This window comes from Gopherus flavomarginatus, chromosome 8, assembly GCF_025201925.1.
Source record: "Gopherus flavomarginatus isolate rGopFla2 chromosome 8, rGopFla2.mat.asm, whole genome shotgun sequence".
In the NCBI taxonomy this organism is placed as follows: domain Eukaryota; kingdom Metazoa; phylum Chordata; order Testudines; family Testudinidae; genus Gopherus; species Gopherus flavomarginatus.
This window is the reverse complement of record NC_066624.1, coordinates 112,990,154-113,010,218: the sequence shown is the minus strand read 5'-3', so window position 1 is coordinate 113,010,218 and position 20,065 is coordinate 112,990,154. Positions and strand designations below refer to the sequence as shown.

The following is a 20,065-nucleotide window of genomic DNA, read 5'->3' as shown; positions in this document are numbered from 1 at the left end:
TTACATTTATCCACATTAAACTTCATTTGCCATTTTGTTGCACAATCACTTAGTTTTGTGAGATCTTTTTGAAGTTCTTCACAATCTGCTTTGGTCTTAACTATCTTGAATAGTTTAGTATCATCTGCAAACTTTGCCACCTCACTGTTTACCCCTTTCTCCAGATCATTTATGAATAAATTGAATAGGATTGGTCCTAGGACTGACCCTTTAGTAGCCTGGTTCCAACCCAAACTAAAGCACAGCTCACGCTTTAACCCCCCCCAAAAGCCATACACATAAGGTTGTGTGGGTGGGTGGGGAGTGTTGGGCAAAAACATATATAGGAACCCAGGCTAAAACTACAGTGACACAAACCCCATAGCCTGAGATGATAGCGCTGCTGTGGCAAGAGTAGGCAACGAATGAGTTCAGGAGGCAGGTCTTTGAGAGTCTCCACTTGAAATCAGGATGAGGACCTGTCTAGGCTGTGACAGGAATTTAACTGAGCTCTCCAGCCTAACGCCCAAACTTGGTGTGCAACATATCTTGCAATACTGTTTTGTCCTATGGGCAATATTACTAGTATAATAGGTGACTGTGACAGACCTAGGCCAGTGGGGTGCAGGAGTCTGGTAGAGGGCAAATATACTGGTCACTGGATGAGTAGTTTTCTGTTCCCTGAGTGACCAGAGCAGGGGCTGCACTAGAGTAACCAGGAATCTGCTGGAACCAGTTCAGGCAGACAGACTGATTAGATCACCTGCAGCCAACCAAGGCAGGCTAATCAGGGCACCTGGGTTTAAAAAGGAGCTCACTCCAGTCAGGCAGGGGGGAGCAAGAGGAGAGGAAGTGTATGAGAGGAGCTGAGAGCAAGAGGCACAAGGAGCTGAGTGGGAGTGGGAGTGCTGTGCTGCTGGAGGACTAAGGAGTACCAGCCTTATCAGACACCAGGTGGAAGGTCCTGTGCTGAGGAGAAAGAAGGTGTTTGGAGGAGGCCATGGGGAAGTAGCCCAGGGAGTTGTAGCTGTCATGCAGCTGTTACAGGAGGCACTATACACAGCTGCGATCCACAGGGCCCTGGGCTGGAACCCGGAGTAGAGGGCGGGCCCGGGTTCCCCTCAAACCTCCCAACTCCTGATCAGACACAGGAGGAGTTGACCCAGACTGTGGGGAAGATCACTGCCATGAACAAATCTGCCAATAAGCGCAGGACCCACCAAGTTAGAGGAGGAACTTTGTCACAGTGACATATGGATATTGCTGGCAGTGTTTCTTGTGAAGTTGTGGGTCAAGCTGCGAAGTGCAATTCTGCTGTGAAAAGCGACCTTTAAAATGGCACCTTCTTACTCAGTTGATCTGTTCACTGTGTGTGTTTGCAGAACCCAGAGTTACCAGAGTGACTAGAACAAGTGTTGCTCCTTTCCTCCAGTCAACCCCCAGATCCAGCCCACGTCTGGGGGAGAGAGCTGGATTCTGTTCTGGCTCAGGGAAGCAGCAATGTGATTGTTAACTGAGTTCCATGCAGGCCCAAATCCTGCTCTCACTGGCCCTTGTACAACTCTATTCAAGACAACAGCGTTGCACATGTGAGAGTCAGGGCAGAATTTGAAGACATGGAGGCTGAAGAGGTGTAACAGAGGGTGGAATTTAACTTGCAGCATCTTTGTTGCCAGCGATGATGCATGAGCCAAAAAGAACCCAGCCTGACTTTCAGATCTGAAGTGGGATTTGCAGAGCTGGTAGTTAATAAATAAAAAGATGTTTGTTTGATAACTACATAAATATGATCTGGTGTCCCTATGAGATAACATATGTGACCCCCTTTCCCATCCCCATGCCAATGTTACAGTTACCTTGCAGACGAGAACCATCCAGGGAACTGCAGCTCCATTTTGGTCCCCAAGGCCACAATGAAATCAGTAACAACCTCCAGAGCTAGGTATACACTGCACTTCATACACAGACCAAGGAAAGCACAGAGAGAAACAGGGAGAGACCAGGTTTCAGAGTGGTAGCAGTGTTAGTCTGTATCCGCAAAAAGAACAGGAGTATTTGTGGCACCTTAGAGACTAACAAATTTATTTAAACATAAGCTTTCGTGGGCTAAAACCCACTTCATCGGATGCACCTTAGAGCCTAAAAAAATTATTTAAACATAAGCTTTCATGGGCTAAAACCCACTTCATCAGATGCATGATCTGATGAAGTGGGTTTTAGCCCACAAAAGCTTATGCTTAAATAAATCTGTTAGTCTCTAAGGTGCCACAAGTACTCCTGTTTTTTTAGGGAGAGAAAAGGGGGAGTCTCCTTTCAAAATACAACCAGTGCTACCTAGTGTCACTGATCGGCAAAGCTTCCAGGTGTACGTAACTTCTCTACTAATACTGACATACTTCAGGAGGGTGTTGGAAGAGCTAATTGAAAAAGCTATTTTGAATTGGAATAGGCAACATGTTGCTGATAGGCTGATTCAGCATAAAAATAGGACTGAGATTCCAGAAAGATTAATAAGACAAGTCTCTTTCTTCTTCATTCTCAGGGAGGAAGTGGAGTCTGACTTGACGTTCCTGGGCTTTCTGATAATGGAAAATCGTCTGAAGGCAGAGACCAAGCCTGTGCTGGAAGAACTCAGCGCTGCCCGCATCAGGAGCGTTATGGTCACAGGTAGCTACATGAGGACATTGTTTTATGCTATTGCTTGGTCACAGACGTTGAGTAGAAGAAATAGAGTTTTTCAGTCAATTGTATCCCAGGAAGCAGCCGCGTTAGAGTCATAGCTCCTTCCTGAACCATGTGTGTGTCCCTGAAAATTATCCCAGCCCCTTCAGACAACTGAACTCCTAGTGCAGCCCTGGCTTCCTCCTCCATCAGGCCCCCTTTCTCCACAGTCCAGCTGCTGGGCTGACTTACGCTCAGAATCTCTCTCCCTCTGCCCACTGCTGTCAGGCCTCGCTGTCATATCTGGTTCTGTCAAATGTGCCAGTGGCTCTGTCCCACTCCCTTCTTTGCCGACACTCCCCCATGTTCCCCTTGCTCTGCAATTCAAGTGGGAGAGCGGGGTGCTGTGGGGCGGGGGTGGCAGTAGCATTACCAGGTGTCTAGTTTTCAACTGGAACTCCAGGTCAAAAAATGGACCCTGACATGCCGACCAGGCCGCTAAAAGTTCAGTCAATGGCACAACGGGGGCCCAGGGCTAAGGCAGGTTCCCTGCCTGCCCTCGCTCCACGCAGCTCCTGGAATTGGCCGCCAGGTCCCTGCAGCCCCTAGGCCAATGGGCGGTGAGGGAGGCTCCGCGTGCTGTCCGTGCCCCGAGTGCCAGCTAAGCAGCTCCCACTGGCTGGGAACTGTGACCAGTGGGAGCTGCGGGGGCGGCGCCTGCAGGGGTGAGGGCAGTGCACAGAGCCTCACTGGCTGCCATGCGCCTAGGGGCTGCAGGGACCTAGTGGCCCCTTCCTGGGAGCCATGGTAAGCACCACCGGGACTCTGCCACACACACACATCCCACATAACCGCTTGCCCCAGTCCGGAATCCCCTCCTGCACCCAAACTCCCTCCCAGAGCCCACTCCCTGCAGCCCCTCCAATACTCTGCCCTAGCCCTGAGCCCCCTCCGTCACCCCAAGTCCTTCATCCTTGACCCCACCCCAGAGCCTGCACCCCCAGCCAGAGCCCTCATACACCCGCACCCCAACCCCTGCCTCAAACCACAGCCCCTTCCCACACTCCGAATCTCTTAACCCACCCCCCAGCCTGGAGCCCTCTCCTACACCCTAAACTCCTCATCCCTGGCCCCACCCCAGAGCCAGTACCCCCAGCTGGAGGCCTCACCCCCCTGCCCCAGCTCTGTGAAAGTGAGTGAGGGTAGGGGAAAGCGAGCGACAGAGGGGGGATGGAGTGAGCAGGGGGCAGGGCCTTGGAGAAGGGGCTGGGCAGGGGTGTTCAGTTTTGTGGATTAGAAAGTTGGCACCCTAGCTGGCAGGAGAAGGACTGAGTGAGCTTTCTCATGGTACCGTTATATTGCTCATGCTTGCTTGGTTTTTGCCCCACTTTGGTACCCAGTCTATCCCAAGGCTGTGCCAGGACAATGGAGGAATTTTCCATCACTGTTACAGCAGCACCTCAGCAGTTAATTCCTTTTTATTCTTTTACCTTCTTCCAGGCTAAACCGGTACATAGGCCCCCTTCTGACAGGGAATCCATTAGTATTTCCTCAGCTGGATTCAATCCAGACCAGATAAAATGTTCATTTTAAAGACAGGCCTGAGCTGAAAAAATTCATCCACATCCAAAATGGTTGTGGACCATTTCTCTGTGCTGTTAAACAACTGCCATTTTCCACCCCCGAGGTGGCTGTGTTTTGACAATGGGTGAAGTGAGCTCAGTGTATATCAAAGGGACAGTAAAGCTCTGTGGTATCCTTAGAATGAACAGTACATTGTGAATGGAAGGCAATGGCATTATAAAAACACGCAGATGCAACCACTGAAATCTCGCTGGTACCTTGAGTCTGTGAGATCACATGGAATTCAGGGAAAAGTTTACATTTCCTCCAGCCTCAAGCTTTCAAATCCACATTAGACAAAACTGCAGATGAGACCCCCCTTCCGCACCCCCTGATTTTTCTAGGTGACAACATACAGACAGCAGTTACTGTGGCCAGAGATGCTGGCATGATTTCTCAGACCAGTCAAGTGATTCTCGTTGAAGCAAATGAACTGTCAGGTTCCCCCTCAGCATCCATCACCTGGAAGCTACTGGAAGAAAGCAAACGGAATGGCTACAACAACCTGGTGAGTGCTAAATGGGCAAGTCTCAGGTGATGGGAGAATACATGGAACACTGGCATCTAGGGCATCGTAGTGATGCTGCTGTAACTCCCTGGGGTTACTCTGTACCCCTGACTTCAGAGACTGCCTGTTAGTCCCCATCTGCGCTACAGAACGTGCTGTGTTGGGAAAGCGTTTAAAGAGAAAGTGATCGTTAAACTGTTTTACTCCTATCTCAGTGTATTGCCATTTTAATGAACTGGGATGGGACTTTGTTAATGCTGGTTTTGCAAAACCTCCTAGACTAGTCTTAAGTATGGCTTTCCAGGAGCTATGTTAAAGGTTTGTCCCGGTCCCACTGGTAACCCCAGCATGGAGCTGAAACATGTTTCAAGATTGTTTCTTCACATGATTTGTTGTGTGGTGCAGCTGGGCCTTAGACTCTGTGAGCATGCCCTGCCCTGACTGCAAGGGGTGGAACAGAGGTGAGCAGAGAGGAAAATCCCTGTATATGCAAGTAAAACATTGATTAAATCAATATAAAAATACATACACAAGTGCAAGGTTAGGCTAATTATGATAAGAAAACACACACACAGTGACACCAAGACATGTGCCCGTGATGGTGACTTTTCCCTGCTGAAGATCAATATTACACTGAGTCCCTGACAATTGGAGGAGTGGATCCCTGTTTGACGGACCTGGCTACTGGGCATAGATGGATGGAAGAAGATGACTGCAGGTGTCCTTGGAGAGGTCCCCAAAGTTCTGAGTGGGTCCCACTTGCCTGTAATCCAGTTTCAGCAGCATTGTCAACATCCTAGGTCCCGCATCGGGTATTATTAATTCTACAGTTTACTGCCAAAGTGCTGTGGCCTGAGAAGAGACAATATCTATCTAAGTTACTGACCTGGCCCCATTCCCCTAGCATCTGAGCAGCTCCTAATCTTTCAGGTGTTTATCCTCACACCGCCCCTGTCAGGTAGGAAGTGTTATCCCCCCATTGTACAGATGGGGAACTGAGGGGCTAAGGAACCGGCCCAAGGTCATACAGGAGAAAGTCTAGTATTCTAACCACGGGACAAGCTTCCTCTCTACACAATAGAGCACCAGTGTTTGAGTGCAGCTAGGTCATCTTTTAAGTCCATCGTATAGAAATAATTCTGGCTTGATTTATAGGAGACTTACATTCAGGTTGAGGGAAGATTCAGATCTGAAGTTGGACGTAGCAGTTACCATTTTGCCATGAGTGGAAAATCCTACCAGGTCATTACACAGCATTTCAGCTATTTACTTCCAAAGGTAAGTTGTGGGCTATTTGAACTGTGGCCCTGCTCCAAGTAAATACTGGGGAGATCATTCTTAGAAGTGCTCTATACTTGTTTTGCTCACAACAGTCTAGTTAAGTCTAACCATTGCACATTTAGGATTAAGCCGGTAACTCAAACGACCTGCCAGTCCTTTGTTCCCCGATTTGTTTTTTTATACCATATTAGCAGAAGCACAGAGCAGGTTCATTCATTGCCCTTTCCTGTGTTCAGATCCTGCAGAAGTCCCCTGTGAAGTGAGTTTTAGGATTTATGCTGCTCCCTATTCATGCTCATCAATTCTGGACTTCTTAACCAGGTGGAGCTGAAAAGCACACTAAAGGATTTTCAATCATTTTCTCCTTTCAGCTCCTGGTCAATGGGACCATTTTTGCTAGAATGTCTCCAGGTCAGAAATCCAGCCTGGTGGAGGAGTTTCAAAAGTTGGAGTAAGTTCTTTATGAACATTCAAAGATTGAAAGTGCTGGATTAATTCGCAGGCAGGAGGGGAGTCAAATGAGAATCAGCTCCTGTCCAACATCTTGAAATTAGAACTGGGAACTGTGTGCCTGATGTGAAATCTCAAATCTGAGTTTCCTACAACAATATAGCTTGGGAAATATTTCCCCTAGGCCATGGAGGGGGTCTGCGATATCCTTATAGTCCCAGCTAGCAGGCCGGGCAGCCCAAAACGTAACATGCCCAGCACTCAGGCTTTCCTATGGGCTCACCAATCTCACATTTGTCCTGCTGCTTCACTGGCAAGAAAAAGAGGAGCTTGTCTACACACAAGATTTAGGGAACTCTCCCAGTGTTGCAGCTCTGCTGATGCTGGTGGCATTTTTACCTCTCTCTCATCAAGACCTATTATGGGGTTAGAGAACACAGTGGAACAAGCAGCTAGGCTCAGTCTGCACCGGCACTAGAGGAACTGGGAGAATTTCAGAATAAACAGCTGAGGTGAGTCCAGTTCAGGAGCACACAAAATCCAGAGTCCTGGGCATGATGTATTTCAGTCACCCAGCCTGCCAGCTGGGACTTTACCAATGAACTATAAAGAATAACTTACACTAATGTAGCCCCTGTCCTGACCCCAGTTATGGGGAGGGGGCGAGTCAAGGATAGGGCCTAGAGGACATGGTCCGAGTTCAGGTTACACGGTCAAGGCCAGAAGCAACAGTCCATACTGGTGGCACGGTGTAGCATCAGGTTAGCGTGAAGCTCGAGGAGCCGCACTGCATTAGCCAAGGGAGCCAGCCAAAGTGGGATTAGGAGAAGCAAGGAAGGGTGAGATGGCAGGAGTGGAGCAGGGGACCAGGAGCTAGGCCAGGTATCAGGAGTGCACCACAGGCTCTGTTTGCAGCAGCAAGTCAGGGCTCTGCCTAGTTGCCCAGGCAGCCTGCAGCTATTTTCCCTAGGCCTTAAATAGTGAGCCTGGGCCAATTAGGGAAGGTGGAAGGCTCCACCAGCCAGGATGTCTGTGATGCTAGAACCCATAGGGATCACCAGCTGCTATTCACCATGTCCCCAGACTGTCAGATGGGGGTGCCAGGAGCCAGCAGACCTGGGTTCCAGACCTGCAAATCCTCGCAGCCCTTTCCATCTAAAGCATCAAATGCTTTGCAGACTAACGCCCGCCCCCACTAGCTCCCTTCGCCCCGTGCTGAAATGCTGTTTGGTTTGGTTTACAGTTACTTTGTGGGCATGTGTGGAGATGGAGCCAATGACTGTGGGGTGAGTGGAAACTCAACTTAAACATTGTTTGAAAAGCGCATTTCAGTGCCAGGGAAATATCCCAGGTTTAGTAGCCCTGGAAAGGCAAGTTCTCCATAGAGCAGCTGCATCAAGGACAGCTGACTTAGGCCATGATCCTGCAGTGAGTTCCTTCCAGGGACAAAAGCCATCCACGGGTGGAGATCGTTGCAGAATTAGGGCCTTCAGGACCAATCCATCTCCCCTAAAAGCCAATGGAATGACTCTCATGGCCATGAGCGGGGTTTTTAAATGATTGGGAACAGAAGATCGGGGATGAGGAACATTGTCCGGTGGGGACAGTCCAGTCTTTGTAACACACCCTTTAACAGTGCAGTTTAAGAGGCTGCTGTTCAGTGTAGGTAGCGGATAACAAAGAGCTCTTATCTTCTGCCTATACAGGCCCTGGGTTGGACTATTCCCTGCCTCAGTCCATATAGAGCCCTGTGCCAGTGGGAGCAGCTGCCCCCAAGAGCGATCCACCCCCCAGCAGAGAGTAGCAGTTTACACTGACACCTTGCCGGGGGGAAGTGGCACTGGAACATTTTTAATAGTGGGGATGCTGAAAGCCAGCCCCCTTACCCCTATCCACTCCCCCCATCCCAGAGTGAGGCTGGGCCTCCGGGCACATGGGGCCGGTAGCCGAAACCCGGGGTGTGCCAGGCGGCAACTAAGACCTCAGTCGAACGGGGCCGGCAGCACCCCCCACATCCCTAATTCCCACGCCTATGCCCTGGGGTCTGCCAGGGAAGGTAGCTGGAAGATATAGCTGACATGCCATAGGAGGGGACTAAGGAGATGCGTTAGAGCATCTCCCAGAGGGACTGGCCATGCCCCATCGGCAGCCTGTATTGTGCACTTCTGGGGTGGCACTATCTGGCTCCCGGTGGCCCCGTGGAGTACACGGATGGTGTTGATTGGTGGGCTGGCTGGCCAGTCAGTGTGCATTGCCAGCAGGAGGGTATTGACCAGGGATGTGCATTTCAGGCTTTGAAAATGGCCCACGCTGGGATATCGTTGTCAGAGCAGGAGGCGTCGGTGGCTTCACATTTCACGTCTCGAACCCCCAGCATAGAGTGTGTGCCCGAGCTGATCAGGTGAGCGCAGGCTCTTAGCGCACTGCTATAGCAGAGAAATTGGTTCCTATCCCACGTTACAGCTGGGCTTTCCCATCATTGCAGAACATACAGTAAACTCCAGGGCCCTGAGGATGCGCTTTGCACTGCTCCTGTCTAAGAGAACAGCTTTCAGTACAAGGACTATTCATTTCTTCACAGCTGCAAAGGGGGAGGCCTGCCACACTTGTGGCTCATTTGGCTAAGAAGGGTTTCAGTGCCAGGGAAATAGGAAGAAGAAAGAGCTATAGAAAGAGACACACGTCCGTTGTGAGAAATCTGGGCACTGCTATAGTGTCCTCCATCACCGGGCCCTGCCGGACTGTGAAACAGCTAATAAAATAACACCTTGCGGTGCCATCCCCTGAGGATCTCAAAACTCATAATGAACCCTTGCAATGCCCCGCGAGGTAGGGAAATAACATTATCCCCATTTTACTGATTGGCAAACCAGGGTACGGAAGTTATGGACTAGATCCTGCTCCTGTTGAAGCAAAGGAAAGCAGGACTGGACCCTAATTTAGTTGCCCAAGGCTACACACGTCATGTGACAATGGTCAAGAATCACAGAACCAGTCACTTTCTTCCAACACTGAACAAGAAACTTTATCTGAACAAGAAAAACAGTGTTATCCTTAGCACTTCTTTCTCTACTGTTTTATTGTAGAGCTTCTGCCTAGAGCTGTTCCCAACAACCCACCTACCACAGCTTAAAGAGACAAGATTTGTATCTACACAACATAGTGAGCTAGTAGGAAAGTTGGGAATAGAACCCAGGAGTCCTGACTGCTAGGGTACTGCTCTAACGAATAGACTTGCTGCCTCCCAGAACACTCCTCTGCTTTGTTTGCCTTGAACTCCATGAGCTACAGGGTTTCACTGTCGGAAGGTCAGGGCCCTGATTTCACATAGCTGAGACAGCCATGTTCCTCCAGTGATTTGAAAAGCTCAGGGAAGAGCCCCCTGGTGTATTGTTGCCTTACTGAGAACTCTCAACCCCCCCAGCACACTCCACATTTTCAATGCACTTTATAAACATTAGCTAGCCAGTGTGTGGGGCGAACGGCATCAGGACTACTCCCATGAGTCGAGGTTAGCAGGGTCACTTCCAACTGCTGCATAGCAGCATTTCAGCAAAGGAATTCATTGCTACAAAATTCAGATTCAAAAGTACAGGCCCAGATGATAATTCGTCGGGGATTCATCATCTCATAACTCATGCACCACTTTTCAACCCGACTTTCAAAAGACTGGGGAAAGCTGCACCCCACCCTCCCCCGTCCGCTAATCATTATAATCTTTTCTCTTCCATACACAGGCAAGGTCGCGCTGCTCTCGTCACTTCATTCTGCATGTTTAAGTACATGGCACTGTACAGCACCATCCAGTATCTTGGTGTTCTCCTGCTTTACTGGGTATGGTTCTGGGACCAGGAGTTTGTCAGTTAGAACTGAGGCAGGCCGCTGCTCTCGTAGAGGGGGAGGAGGGTCTAATGGCTAAGACACAGCCAGGAGAGCTGGTTTCTTTTCCCAGCTGAGCCACAGACTCCTTGTGTGACCCATGGCAAGTTGCTGAACTGCTCTGTGCCTCAGTCTCCCCATCTGTAAAGTGGAGTGACTTTTGCCATTGACTTCAGGGGGAGAAGGGCCAGGCCCAAAGCAGGGCCAGACAAATGCACACACAGAAGGCAAGGTGCAGCATGCTATCTCAGGCAAAGGCATGTGCACAAGTGATGGAGGATGAGAAGAGGCTGAGGGATTGCTTGCAAAGGGGGGGCTGCAGGAGAGGAGAGAGGTTCTTTGGCAGACGAGCACAGGGAAACTTTTCAGCTGTTAAAAAGTGCTTTAGCTAAAAATGCCAGAGCACTCTGAATTGCCTTTGGATGGAGCCTTCCCATTTAGTGAGGAAGGATTTGCATTCAGAAATCATCTGGCATCAAGAAAAGAACATGCCCCTTCAGATCAGTCTCTCTTCATATTTTTGAATGAGCTGGAAGGATCATTAGCCTGCACAATGACCAGGCACAAAACGATTGTGTTTAGTGCAAGCTCTGTGGCAGTGCCTCCGTTGGAAGGATTGTCAGTCATGGTACACATCATCTGCCTGAATAGCATTCCCAAGGCTTTCAGAACAAACTGCAGAGTATTAGTCCCATGGAAACACTGAGGTTTATAAACACTGGGGTTTATGAAGATGAAACAAACAACCCTACAGCAAATGTCTGATTTGTGTTTTCTTTTTGTTTCTCCTTTCAGCAACTAAACTCCTTTGGGAATTACCAATTTTTATTCCAAGATCTGGCTATTACCACTGTAATTGGTATAACAAGTAAGCACCATAATCACCTTTTGTGTAGATGTGAGAATAGATCGCAGCTAATTTCCTCCTCTCTGGAAGTGTATAATCCTGCACACTGAAAAAGAATAAGAAAGTTACCCTGCAGCGAGTACAGTATACTTAAATCAGCAGAGAGGGCTTACCGCACAATAAGAGAAAAGGGTTGTGAGCAGATGGGAAATCCTTGGTGCTGGGCTGATAGGCAGCCAGGTCTGGAGTGAGTCTCAGTAACTGGGAGAATTTCTTATGGGCGAGAGAAAACAGTGAATCGTGCAGAGAAACTTGAGGTGGAAAGGAAGCTCAGGGCAGAGACATGCAATAAGGACGTGCTAGATGTCAGAAGCAGTGGAGGAGAAAGCTGGGCACTGCTGGTGGAAGGTGGGAACCAGTACTAGAGAAGAAAGACGGGAAAAGAGAAAGACAAGTTTGAGACAGACAAGAGTAAATCGCTGGGGAGCTCTAAGCACACGGAGAGTAAAGAGAGGGGTGCTACGCCTGCAGTGCTTTCTGTGTGCGTGTGAAGGCAGACAGCAGCGCTCTGCACATGGTGGGGTTCAGAGAGCTGGGGAAAGACTTCGATTACATCAGCCTTAAAAGTGCCAGCCATGACTTTTGGTGCCTGATAAGAGCTCCCATGCTATGAACCCGCTGCTTGGCACCGTTGCATCAGGATATTCCACTGAGCTGTACCCCTTCCTGATGCTAGGGTAAATCAGGAGTAACCCCCCTGAAGCGTGCACATGAGGGGAACAGCAGGCTTGGGAGGGTTCCAAATACTTCACAGAGGTCAGATGCTGTTAATTAACCCTAAATGGCTGATAATATAGTGTCAAGCTGCTGGTATCTTGGATGTACTAGTAAAAAAACCACCCCATTCTTCTTTTACAAGTGAGTTTGAACGGTGCCTACCCAAAGCTGGTCCCATACAGGCCTCCAAGCCAGCTGATCTCACCACCCTTGCTGCTGTCCGTGGTCCTGAACATCCTGTTTAGCCTGTGCATGCAGGTTTTTGGCTTTGTGACAGTCCAGAAGCAGCCCTGGTATGCTCAGCAGAACATCTACAGGTAAGCCCCAGGTACGGGACTCCAGGCACAGTGGGGCTGGTGTGCATGTAGCTACTGACAGGCCCCAAAGGAGTGATTACATGTAATACAGCTTCTGCTGAACTCACAGCAGGATGGTCGAGCAGGAGAGAGCAGAGCGTGAGCTCCCAGAGCATAGGGACTGCTAGGCCAGGTGGGGCCAGGGGAGGGTGAACACCTGAGGATGTGCATCACAGTGCTCAGACTCACTCTGCGTGACTCTGCTTTGGCTGCCACATTGAGGAGACTGGTGTAGACAGGCCGGGGTTTTCCTTGAGCGAGTCATTGGCCCTAGTGTTACGCATCATCCAGGAACTCCAGATCACTTGGGTGCAATTTCTGATAGCAAAAGGAGAGTATCTGGGGCAACAGTTACTGCTGCACAGGTTCCTGTTTGGTTCCATGTACATGTTAATATGCCGCTGGGGTACCATTACAACTGATAGCAAAGACCTGGGAAGGGGAGGTATGGTCTAGTGATTTACGCACAGGCTCTGAGTGTCAGGAGACTGGGGAATCTAGTGCCACCTCTGCCACTGCCTCACTGTTGGGCAGCTCAGTTCCCCTCTCCCTGCCTCAGTTTCCTCATCTGTAAAGCAGGGATAACAAAATGTACCTCCCTCTCAGAGCTGCCAGAGGCCCATTCATTAGTGACTGACAAGGCTCTGGGAGTCCCAGCTGGAGGCTGCTACAGCCATGCCAGCTGTCATTACTGACCACAGGGCCTCCTCTTTGACAGTGCCTGCCTCAGCGAGAATAAAAGCCATGTGGAGAATTCTTCCTCCGCTGCCACCATCGGCTTCCCCCGGATGGAGAATGCAGGTGTCAGAGAGGGGGTGGACAATGGCTACAAGAGCTATGAAAACACCACAGTGTGGCTCCTCAGCACCATCAACTGCCTCCTGGTAGCACTGGTGTTCTCCAAGGGAAAGCCTTTCCGGCAGCCTGTGTACACGAACTGTGAGTACAGTGCACTGATTTCGTGTGACAGGCAGAGCATGGCCTGGCTCAGAGCCAGAGAAAGCCAGCTCACTAGGAAACACCTTGGCAAAAACTTTGTTGGCCAACATTTTCAAAAATAGGGGCCCAACAATTTTTCAAAAGCATCTAACTGACTGAGACGCATGGCTCCAATGGTTTCTGGAGCTGAGCACCTCTCAGAATTTGCCCCGAACTTTGTGGATCTGTGATGCTCAGGGTCTGAGCTGGTGACTGGGGCACATTTCAGTAAGAGGGGAATCTAGAAAAGGGCAGCCTGTTTATCAGCTCCCCTGAACTGGTATGAAACAAACGACAAACAAATAGTATTTGGTGTCTGGTTGGCTGGTGGGGTGGGCAGCCTTTCCACGGCTAACGTGGATCAGACATATGTCAAGAAGAGAAGAACCAGAATTAAAATACCGGCTACCCACCAGCCTTTGCTTTGGGTATCACTAAGCAGGTCTGTGCCCCCTGCAGCACGCTGATCGACCAATGTCTGAGAGGATTAGGATTCAGGGCTTCAGTCTGAGCCCATCGCAAAGGAAAACTAAACCAAAACCAGAACATTTTCAATGGCTCCATCACCCAGTCAAGGGCCAGAGTAGCAATGAGAATCCAGAGCTGACTGCCTGTTAACTCACTGCCTGGCCCCAAAATACATCCCACAAAGACAAACTGAAAAGGAAGTCGTCTCTGGCTCTGTCTGGGATTGTGCTCTGATGGCCTCTGGTGCCCACCCAGGGGAAATCACGCCCGAGCCCCCAGCCTGCCGCTCACAAGGCCCAACCAGAAGTCAGAAATGAAGAAAACCTAGGAAGCTGTCTAGACCTTCGCCTTGCAGCACAGCTCTCCCTTCCTCACATCTGTGAGATTCCACCAGGAAATGCTCAGCGGGTCCAGCCCCAACAGCTGCAATGGGAGGTGTTCGTTGAGCTGATTACCCTTTCTGAGGGACCAGTCCTAACATTCCCAGTCATGCAAAACTGTCTTGGAATTTTCCTTGGTTTAGGGTTGAATTAGCCCAGAGTGAGGACTGCGTGTCTGGCTCTTTATTAGGGGCACTGGCGGGGATAGGCATGAGCATCACATTTCTTTGAGATGGTTAAGAGGTGACCTCATCGTGACTGCAAGTACCTGCATGGAGAGATTTCTGACAGCAGAGGGTTTCTCAGTCCAGCACACAAAAGCGAAGCAGCTGGAAGCTGACGATAGAGCCATTCAGACTAGAAATAAGGGGCACACTATAACAAGGCGAGTAATTCCCCTCTAGAATACCTTACCTAGGGATGTGATAGATTCTCTGTCACTTGCGGTCTTTATTCAAGATCAGAAGTGATATCCTGGGTCCCATGAAAGTCAATGGCAAAACTTCCATTGACTTCAACAGGGGCAGGATTTCACTCCAGATTTCTTTCTAAGAGACGGAAGCACAAGTTACCAGGCTTGATCCAGGAATCACTGGTGAGTTTCTCTGGCCTCTGTGATGCAGGAGGTCAGATTAGATCACAATGGTCCCTTCTGGCCTTAAAATCTATACATACAAGGCTTGTCTCAGCCTCACATGTGTGTCCTTGACTGACCCATGCTGGGGTTTTTTCACTCGGTTTATTTTCCTTTTGCTCCAGACTCTTCACAATGTCATGGAAGTTTTGTCCTGCATGGCCTGGTAAATGGTGGGGGAAGGTGCTCAGGAGTACATGTGAGCAGCTGCGGACACTCAGAACCACATAGTTTCACCTGCCTGCTCTTGTCCCTTAGATATATTTGTACTGGTGCTAGTGGTCCAGCTGGGCATCTGTGTCTTCTTTGTGTTTGCTGACATTGACGGTCTCTACTCACGGCTGGATGTAAGTATCACGTCGGGATGTGTTCTCTGTGCTCTAACCCTGTATTTCATTAGAGAGTCCGAGTGGGGGAGGGAATATCTTTTATTGGACCAGCTTCTGTTGGGGAGAGGGAGAAAGGCTTTTGAGCTTGAGAAGAGCTCTTCCTCGGGCCTGGGTGAGGGAAGGTCGAAAGCTTGTCCCTCTCACCAACAGAAGTTGGTCCAGTAACAGATATTACAACCCCCACCTTGTCCCTCTAAAATCCTGGGACTGACATGGTTACAACACCACTCCGTACTGTATTTCATTAACAGTCGGCAGTAGGATCACATCTGACAGCCTGCACAGCGTCTCACTGGGTGTTCTAGTAAGTCGGAAGCCCAGTTAAGTTTAAAGTAGGTTTGAGTCAGATGAGAAGGACTGAACAGTTTCTGGGGGTCTGGGGATATGCATTCGGTCACCTCTACATTGCCAGACTGAAACCAGCTTGGATCTGGGCACTCTTGCCACCTGATAGCTGGATAGAGACCTATGTGTATTGTTCGGTCCAGTCCCTACTGGAGAGGTCTCTACATCGCCAAACCCACCTCACTTGATGCCCTTGCTGGCCGTCTCAGGGAAGAGGCCAAGAATGGACTGGATACACCTGGAGGCAGCTGTTAGAGCACGGGGCAGGGGGCGGTGTGTGGAAGCTTGCAGAGCTGTCACCCATGCTGGCCCTGCTCTGCAAGCAGAGAGAGGACTGCATTCCCTGGGGCTGCCAGCAAGCACCTTGCACCAGCACCAAAGTCGTAGTCTAATGGGCAGTCCAGAGTCCACCATGGCCTAGCCTACAGTGCACTGAAGTAGCATTTGTGTTCAGATAGCAACGTAAGGGCCACAGTAACTGGATGAGGAAATAGGGACATGCAGGAAACAGACCTGAGATTTCACTGCTCCTTGCCAACCAGCCATGCTGCAAATGCCTCTCCCTCCATAGCAACTCCCAGCAAGCAGAGCATGTTGTGACTGGACAGAATCAGCCACTAGCTGGCACTTGAAAGCAAGCGTTATCCCAGGTAGCTCCATACTCACAAAAGCAGCAAAGAATCCTGTGGCACCTTATAGACTAACAGATGTTTTGGAGCCTGAGCTTTCATGGGTGAATACCCACTTCTTCAGATGCATGTAGTGGAAATTTCCAGTGGCAGGTATATATATGCAAGCAAGCTAGAGATAATGAGGTTAGTTCAATCAGGGAGGATAAGGCCCTGTTCTAGCAGCTGAGGTGTGAAAACGAAGGGAGGAGAAACTGGTTTTGTAGTTGGCAAGCCATTCACAGTCTTTGTTTAATCCTGAGCTGATGGTGTCAAATGGCTTGCCAACTACAAAACCAGTTTCTCCTCCCTTCGTTTTCACACCTCAGCTGCTAGAACAGGGCCTTATCCTCCCTGATTGAACTAACCTCATTATCTCTAGCTTGCTTACATATATATACCTGCCCCTGGAAATTTCCACTACATGCACCCACGAAAGCTCGTGCTCCAAAACGTCTGTTAGTCTGTAAGGTGCCACAGGATTCTTTGCTGCTTTTACAGATCCAGACTAACACGGCTACCCCTCTGATACTTGACTCCATACCCACAGTAACATATTCTCACCATCACTGTTATAATGGACTAAAACTGGCTCTGGGAAGAAAGGTCATGACAGCAATGTCATTTGAATCTGCTTGGAAGAGAGGGATTTAGTTTACATCATAGATCAAGCCACAATCTTTGGTGAGGAAAAATAGAAACACGTGGGAACCCAAACTCTGGGTGAAAGCACCAATCCCTACTGTGGATCTGGGCTCCAACCCTCTAATGAGTTGAAGCAAAACCAGAGATTCCAAGACACCCAACCTCTGGGAAGTTTGGATCTGGATTCGGAGATGGAATGACCTCTCTCTCATTCTTGCTCTTTTTAAAAAAGAAAGAGAGAAATTAGATTTCCTGTTCCAAAGCTGCAGCTCTATTTTCTCTGCTGAGTCATGAGATTAAAGGCTATTTCAGTTCTTCTTTATCAGGATTTCTTCATGCTAGAGACCAAGCTCACCCCTGTCAGCTCAGCAGGTAGTGGCTGATATGTCCAGCCAAACAAGGAGCCCATGCTCTGATGATGTCAGCTCATACAAATGCTCACAGGTGCACACACATTGCTGACTGGCTTCCATCTCCCTTTCTCCCAGCTCGTGTGCACCCCCATCTTCTGGAGAATCTCCATGGTGATAATGCTGCTTGTCACATTCGCTGTGTCCTTCATTGTAGAGGTGAGAGCCTGTGTTTAATCGCACCTTTAAGATTGTCCTAATAGCAAAATGGGTCTGAACGCTCCCCACTCCCTGGTCACTTGCAGAATTAATGGCGAATGCTTTGACAACGGGTGAAAAAAAGGACTCGGTTGCATGGTGGAACTGGAGGTGGCATTCGCTGCTATACAGGCTCATAGTGCCTAACGCTGTATCTGCAGATGGGCTCGTTCATAACCAACAGTCTCACTCGGGTAGGGCGGCTAGGAGAAGCCCACAGCATCCTTGTGCTTCAGGGGTACATTTACCACTACAGGGGTCAAGAGGAACTGTGTACACCCTCCAGCTCCTCCGCTATCCTATCCTATGCACCACAGTGCCCAATTAGCTAATTATATGGACTATATCCCTGGCATCCGGCACTGGGCATGTCAGGCAGCAGATGTGGGGACTAAGGTCTGAGCTGATAGGGGGACTCCTGTGCTGCTAAGAATTTCATTCTTCCCTCCTTGCAGTAGCTTATCTGCAGCGCTCTTTCTGCAGAGGGAGCCCAACTGGCTCCCAAAACTCCACAGTGCGTACTGGGGGGAAGGATGCTTTCCCCAGGGTGCTGGCTCTGTATATTACTCCCATATGGCATGGGTCTCTGCCCCGGCTCGACCAAGTGTGGGAACATCTAGAAAAGCAGCGCTCACTGGGATCCACATGTGCAAACCTGGCAGTGGGCTGCTGCATCCCAGCCTCGGCACCTTTTCTCCTGAGATGAGCTGCCAGCACTGGGACCACTGCTCCTGCTGGATGATGGCCAATCTCTCGAGGCCAGAGAAGGGTTTGGATCTTCTTCCTTATCTTCAGAGTTTTCCACTCAAATGCTGCAGATTAGCAGAAGGAAGGCAGCTGTGGCCCCACTTCTCATTGAGAGGTCAGACCTGAATGGTCATATCCACATGGAGGACCTCAGCCGCAGAGGGCCAGTTCCTCCAGAAGGTGGCTTGTGCCCAGAGGTAGGCATGGGGCAATGTCCTTAAGCAACTAGTGGTTACTGATGAGTAACTTTTCATTCGTCCACAGTGGACACGTCCAGCAACAGCTTCATGAGCTGCAGAGACATTTGCTAAGCTGATTGGAGCTGCAAGCCTGGGAGGCGGGAGAAGTGAAGCAGCTCACCCCCGCCTCACCTTCTCCCCGAGCACACTGTGGCTGCTTCACTTCTCCCGCCTCCCAGGCTTCCAGCGCCAGTCAGCTTAGGCGCTGTAAGCCTGGCAGGCGGGAGAAGTGAAGCAGCCACAGTGTGCTCGTGTTTGTGTGTGGAGCAGGGATGAGCTGGGCTGGGGGGTGCCTCAGAGCAGAGGGTGGGGGGTGGGGAGCTGCCGCAATGGGGGTGCCTCAGGGCGGAGGGGGGGAGCTGCCACAAGTGGGGGGGGCGCCTCAGGGCAGGGGTGCAGGGGAGGTGGAGGGAGCAGGCTGGAAGTTTCGCTTAGGCGTGAAACATCCTTGCACCGGCCCTGCCAGCAACCCCCCAACTCAGCTACCAGGGCAGCTTTTCGTGTGAATGATTCATAGGCTGGCGATCCCTTCTGGTTTACAGCAGCAGAAATTAATTGTGTGCATGCAGAAAGCATGAGATTCCTTCTCTGTAGAGACAATACAGCTCTAGCTTATTTCCATGCTGGACCCTCTTTCCTTTACCCCCACATACTGGCCACACGGCAATGAAGCAGGTCAGTGAAGCTGGTGGGGAAGGGAGGCGAGTTGCAGCTTGAATTTAGACTGACTTGATACTGAAGAGTTCCCAACACCTTGGAGCCATACAGAGTTTTTAAAGGAAATGCACCTGCCTGTGGGCAGAGAGGATGGTTCAGGGTCTTGATCACGGGAACCTTTACTCTTTAAGTCACTGCTCCAGTTTCATCCCAAGTCAACAGTAGCCCAATGTTGTACCAACAGTGGCTGCTGGGAAGCCCATGTTAGCAGCACTGGTGATCCCCCTCCAGATTCTAGTGGATCAATGGCCCTGCTTGGCACCCATTGCTGGCAGCTACTCCACGGGACCCAGGAGTGAATGAACATCGAGAGATGAACTCCTCTCTTACCGTCCAGTCATTAGGCAGTGTGGAGTGAAGCACCATCCAGCCCATTGCCAGAAGCCCTCAGTACCTTGGGCTAAGTAGGGTTGCTAGGGTGTAACTAGCAGCAGGAGCGTTAGAGCTGAGGGTTTGAAGCTGGCAGCCCAGGGGTTGTGCGGTGAGGTGTATCAGCAGGACAGGGTGGAAGAGTTGCATTCCCACTCCTTGTGCCGAGCCTGTCCTGTGTTTGAAGGGGGACAGCCGTGCTCTAGGCTTGTCAGTAGTTGACTCTTGGCCCTTACTTTCACAGGAGGCCATCATTGAAAACAGAGCCCTCTGGATGCTGCTCAAAAAGTGCTTCCGGTACCAGTCCAAGAGCCATTACAAGAGGCTGCAAAGGATGCTGGAGCAGGACTCAGCCTGGCCTCCTCTGAATGAAACCGTCTTCTCAGAGTCCAGGGGGATACCAGTGGAGGAAACCAGGGTAGCTTACAGGAATCCAGTGTTTGAAAGCAATGAGGATATGTTCTGAAGGAAGTGGCAGTGCAGATGCGCAGGGCAAGGCTGCAGCTGGCCATGAAAG

General features: G+C 50.1%; 1 protein-coding gene across 6 annotated transcripts in view; it reads left to right on the top strand.

Annotated features, from left to right (window-relative positions):
• LOC127056279 (probable cation-transporting ATPase 13A4) overlaps nucleotides 1-20,065 on the top strand; it is a 76,088-nt gene extending 56,023 nt beyond the window's left edge. For 3 of the 6 annotated variants that reach the window (XM_050963865.1, XM_050963863.1, XM_050963866.1), the window contains exons 18-30: nucleotides 2,522-2,646; nucleotides 4,608-4,771; nucleotides 5,927-6,049; nucleotides 6,424-6,503; nucleotides 7,746-7,788; nucleotides 8,794-8,903; nucleotides 10,240-10,336; nucleotides 11,177-11,249; nucleotides 12,148-12,322; nucleotides 13,080-13,300; nucleotides 15,080-15,168; nucleotides 17,357-17,437; nucleotides 19,793-20,065. In XM_050963865.1, the coding sequence (XP_050819822.1) occupies nucleotides 2,522-2,646; nucleotides 4,608-4,771; nucleotides 5,927-6,049; nucleotides 6,424-6,503; nucleotides 7,746-7,788; nucleotides 8,794-8,903; nucleotides 10,240-10,336; nucleotides 11,177-11,249; nucleotides 12,148-12,322; nucleotides 13,080-13,300; nucleotides 15,080-15,168; nucleotides 17,357-17,437; nucleotides 19,793-20,014 (1,603 nt within the window). In that variant the 3' untranslated portion in view covers nucleotides 20,015-20,065. Of the gene's footprint in view, nucleotides 1-2,521; nucleotides 2,647-4,607; nucleotides 4,772-5,926; nucleotides 6,050-6,423; nucleotides 6,504-7,745; nucleotides 7,789-8,793; nucleotides 8,904-10,239; nucleotides 10,337-11,176; nucleotides 11,250-12,147; nucleotides 12,323-13,062; nucleotides 13,301-14,946; nucleotides 15,034-15,079; nucleotides 15,169-17,356; nucleotides 17,438-17,523; nucleotides 17,671-19,792 lie in introns of those variants that run through there. The other 3 variants (XR_007775769.1, XR_007775770.1, XR_007775771.1) reach the window with 3 other exon arrangements.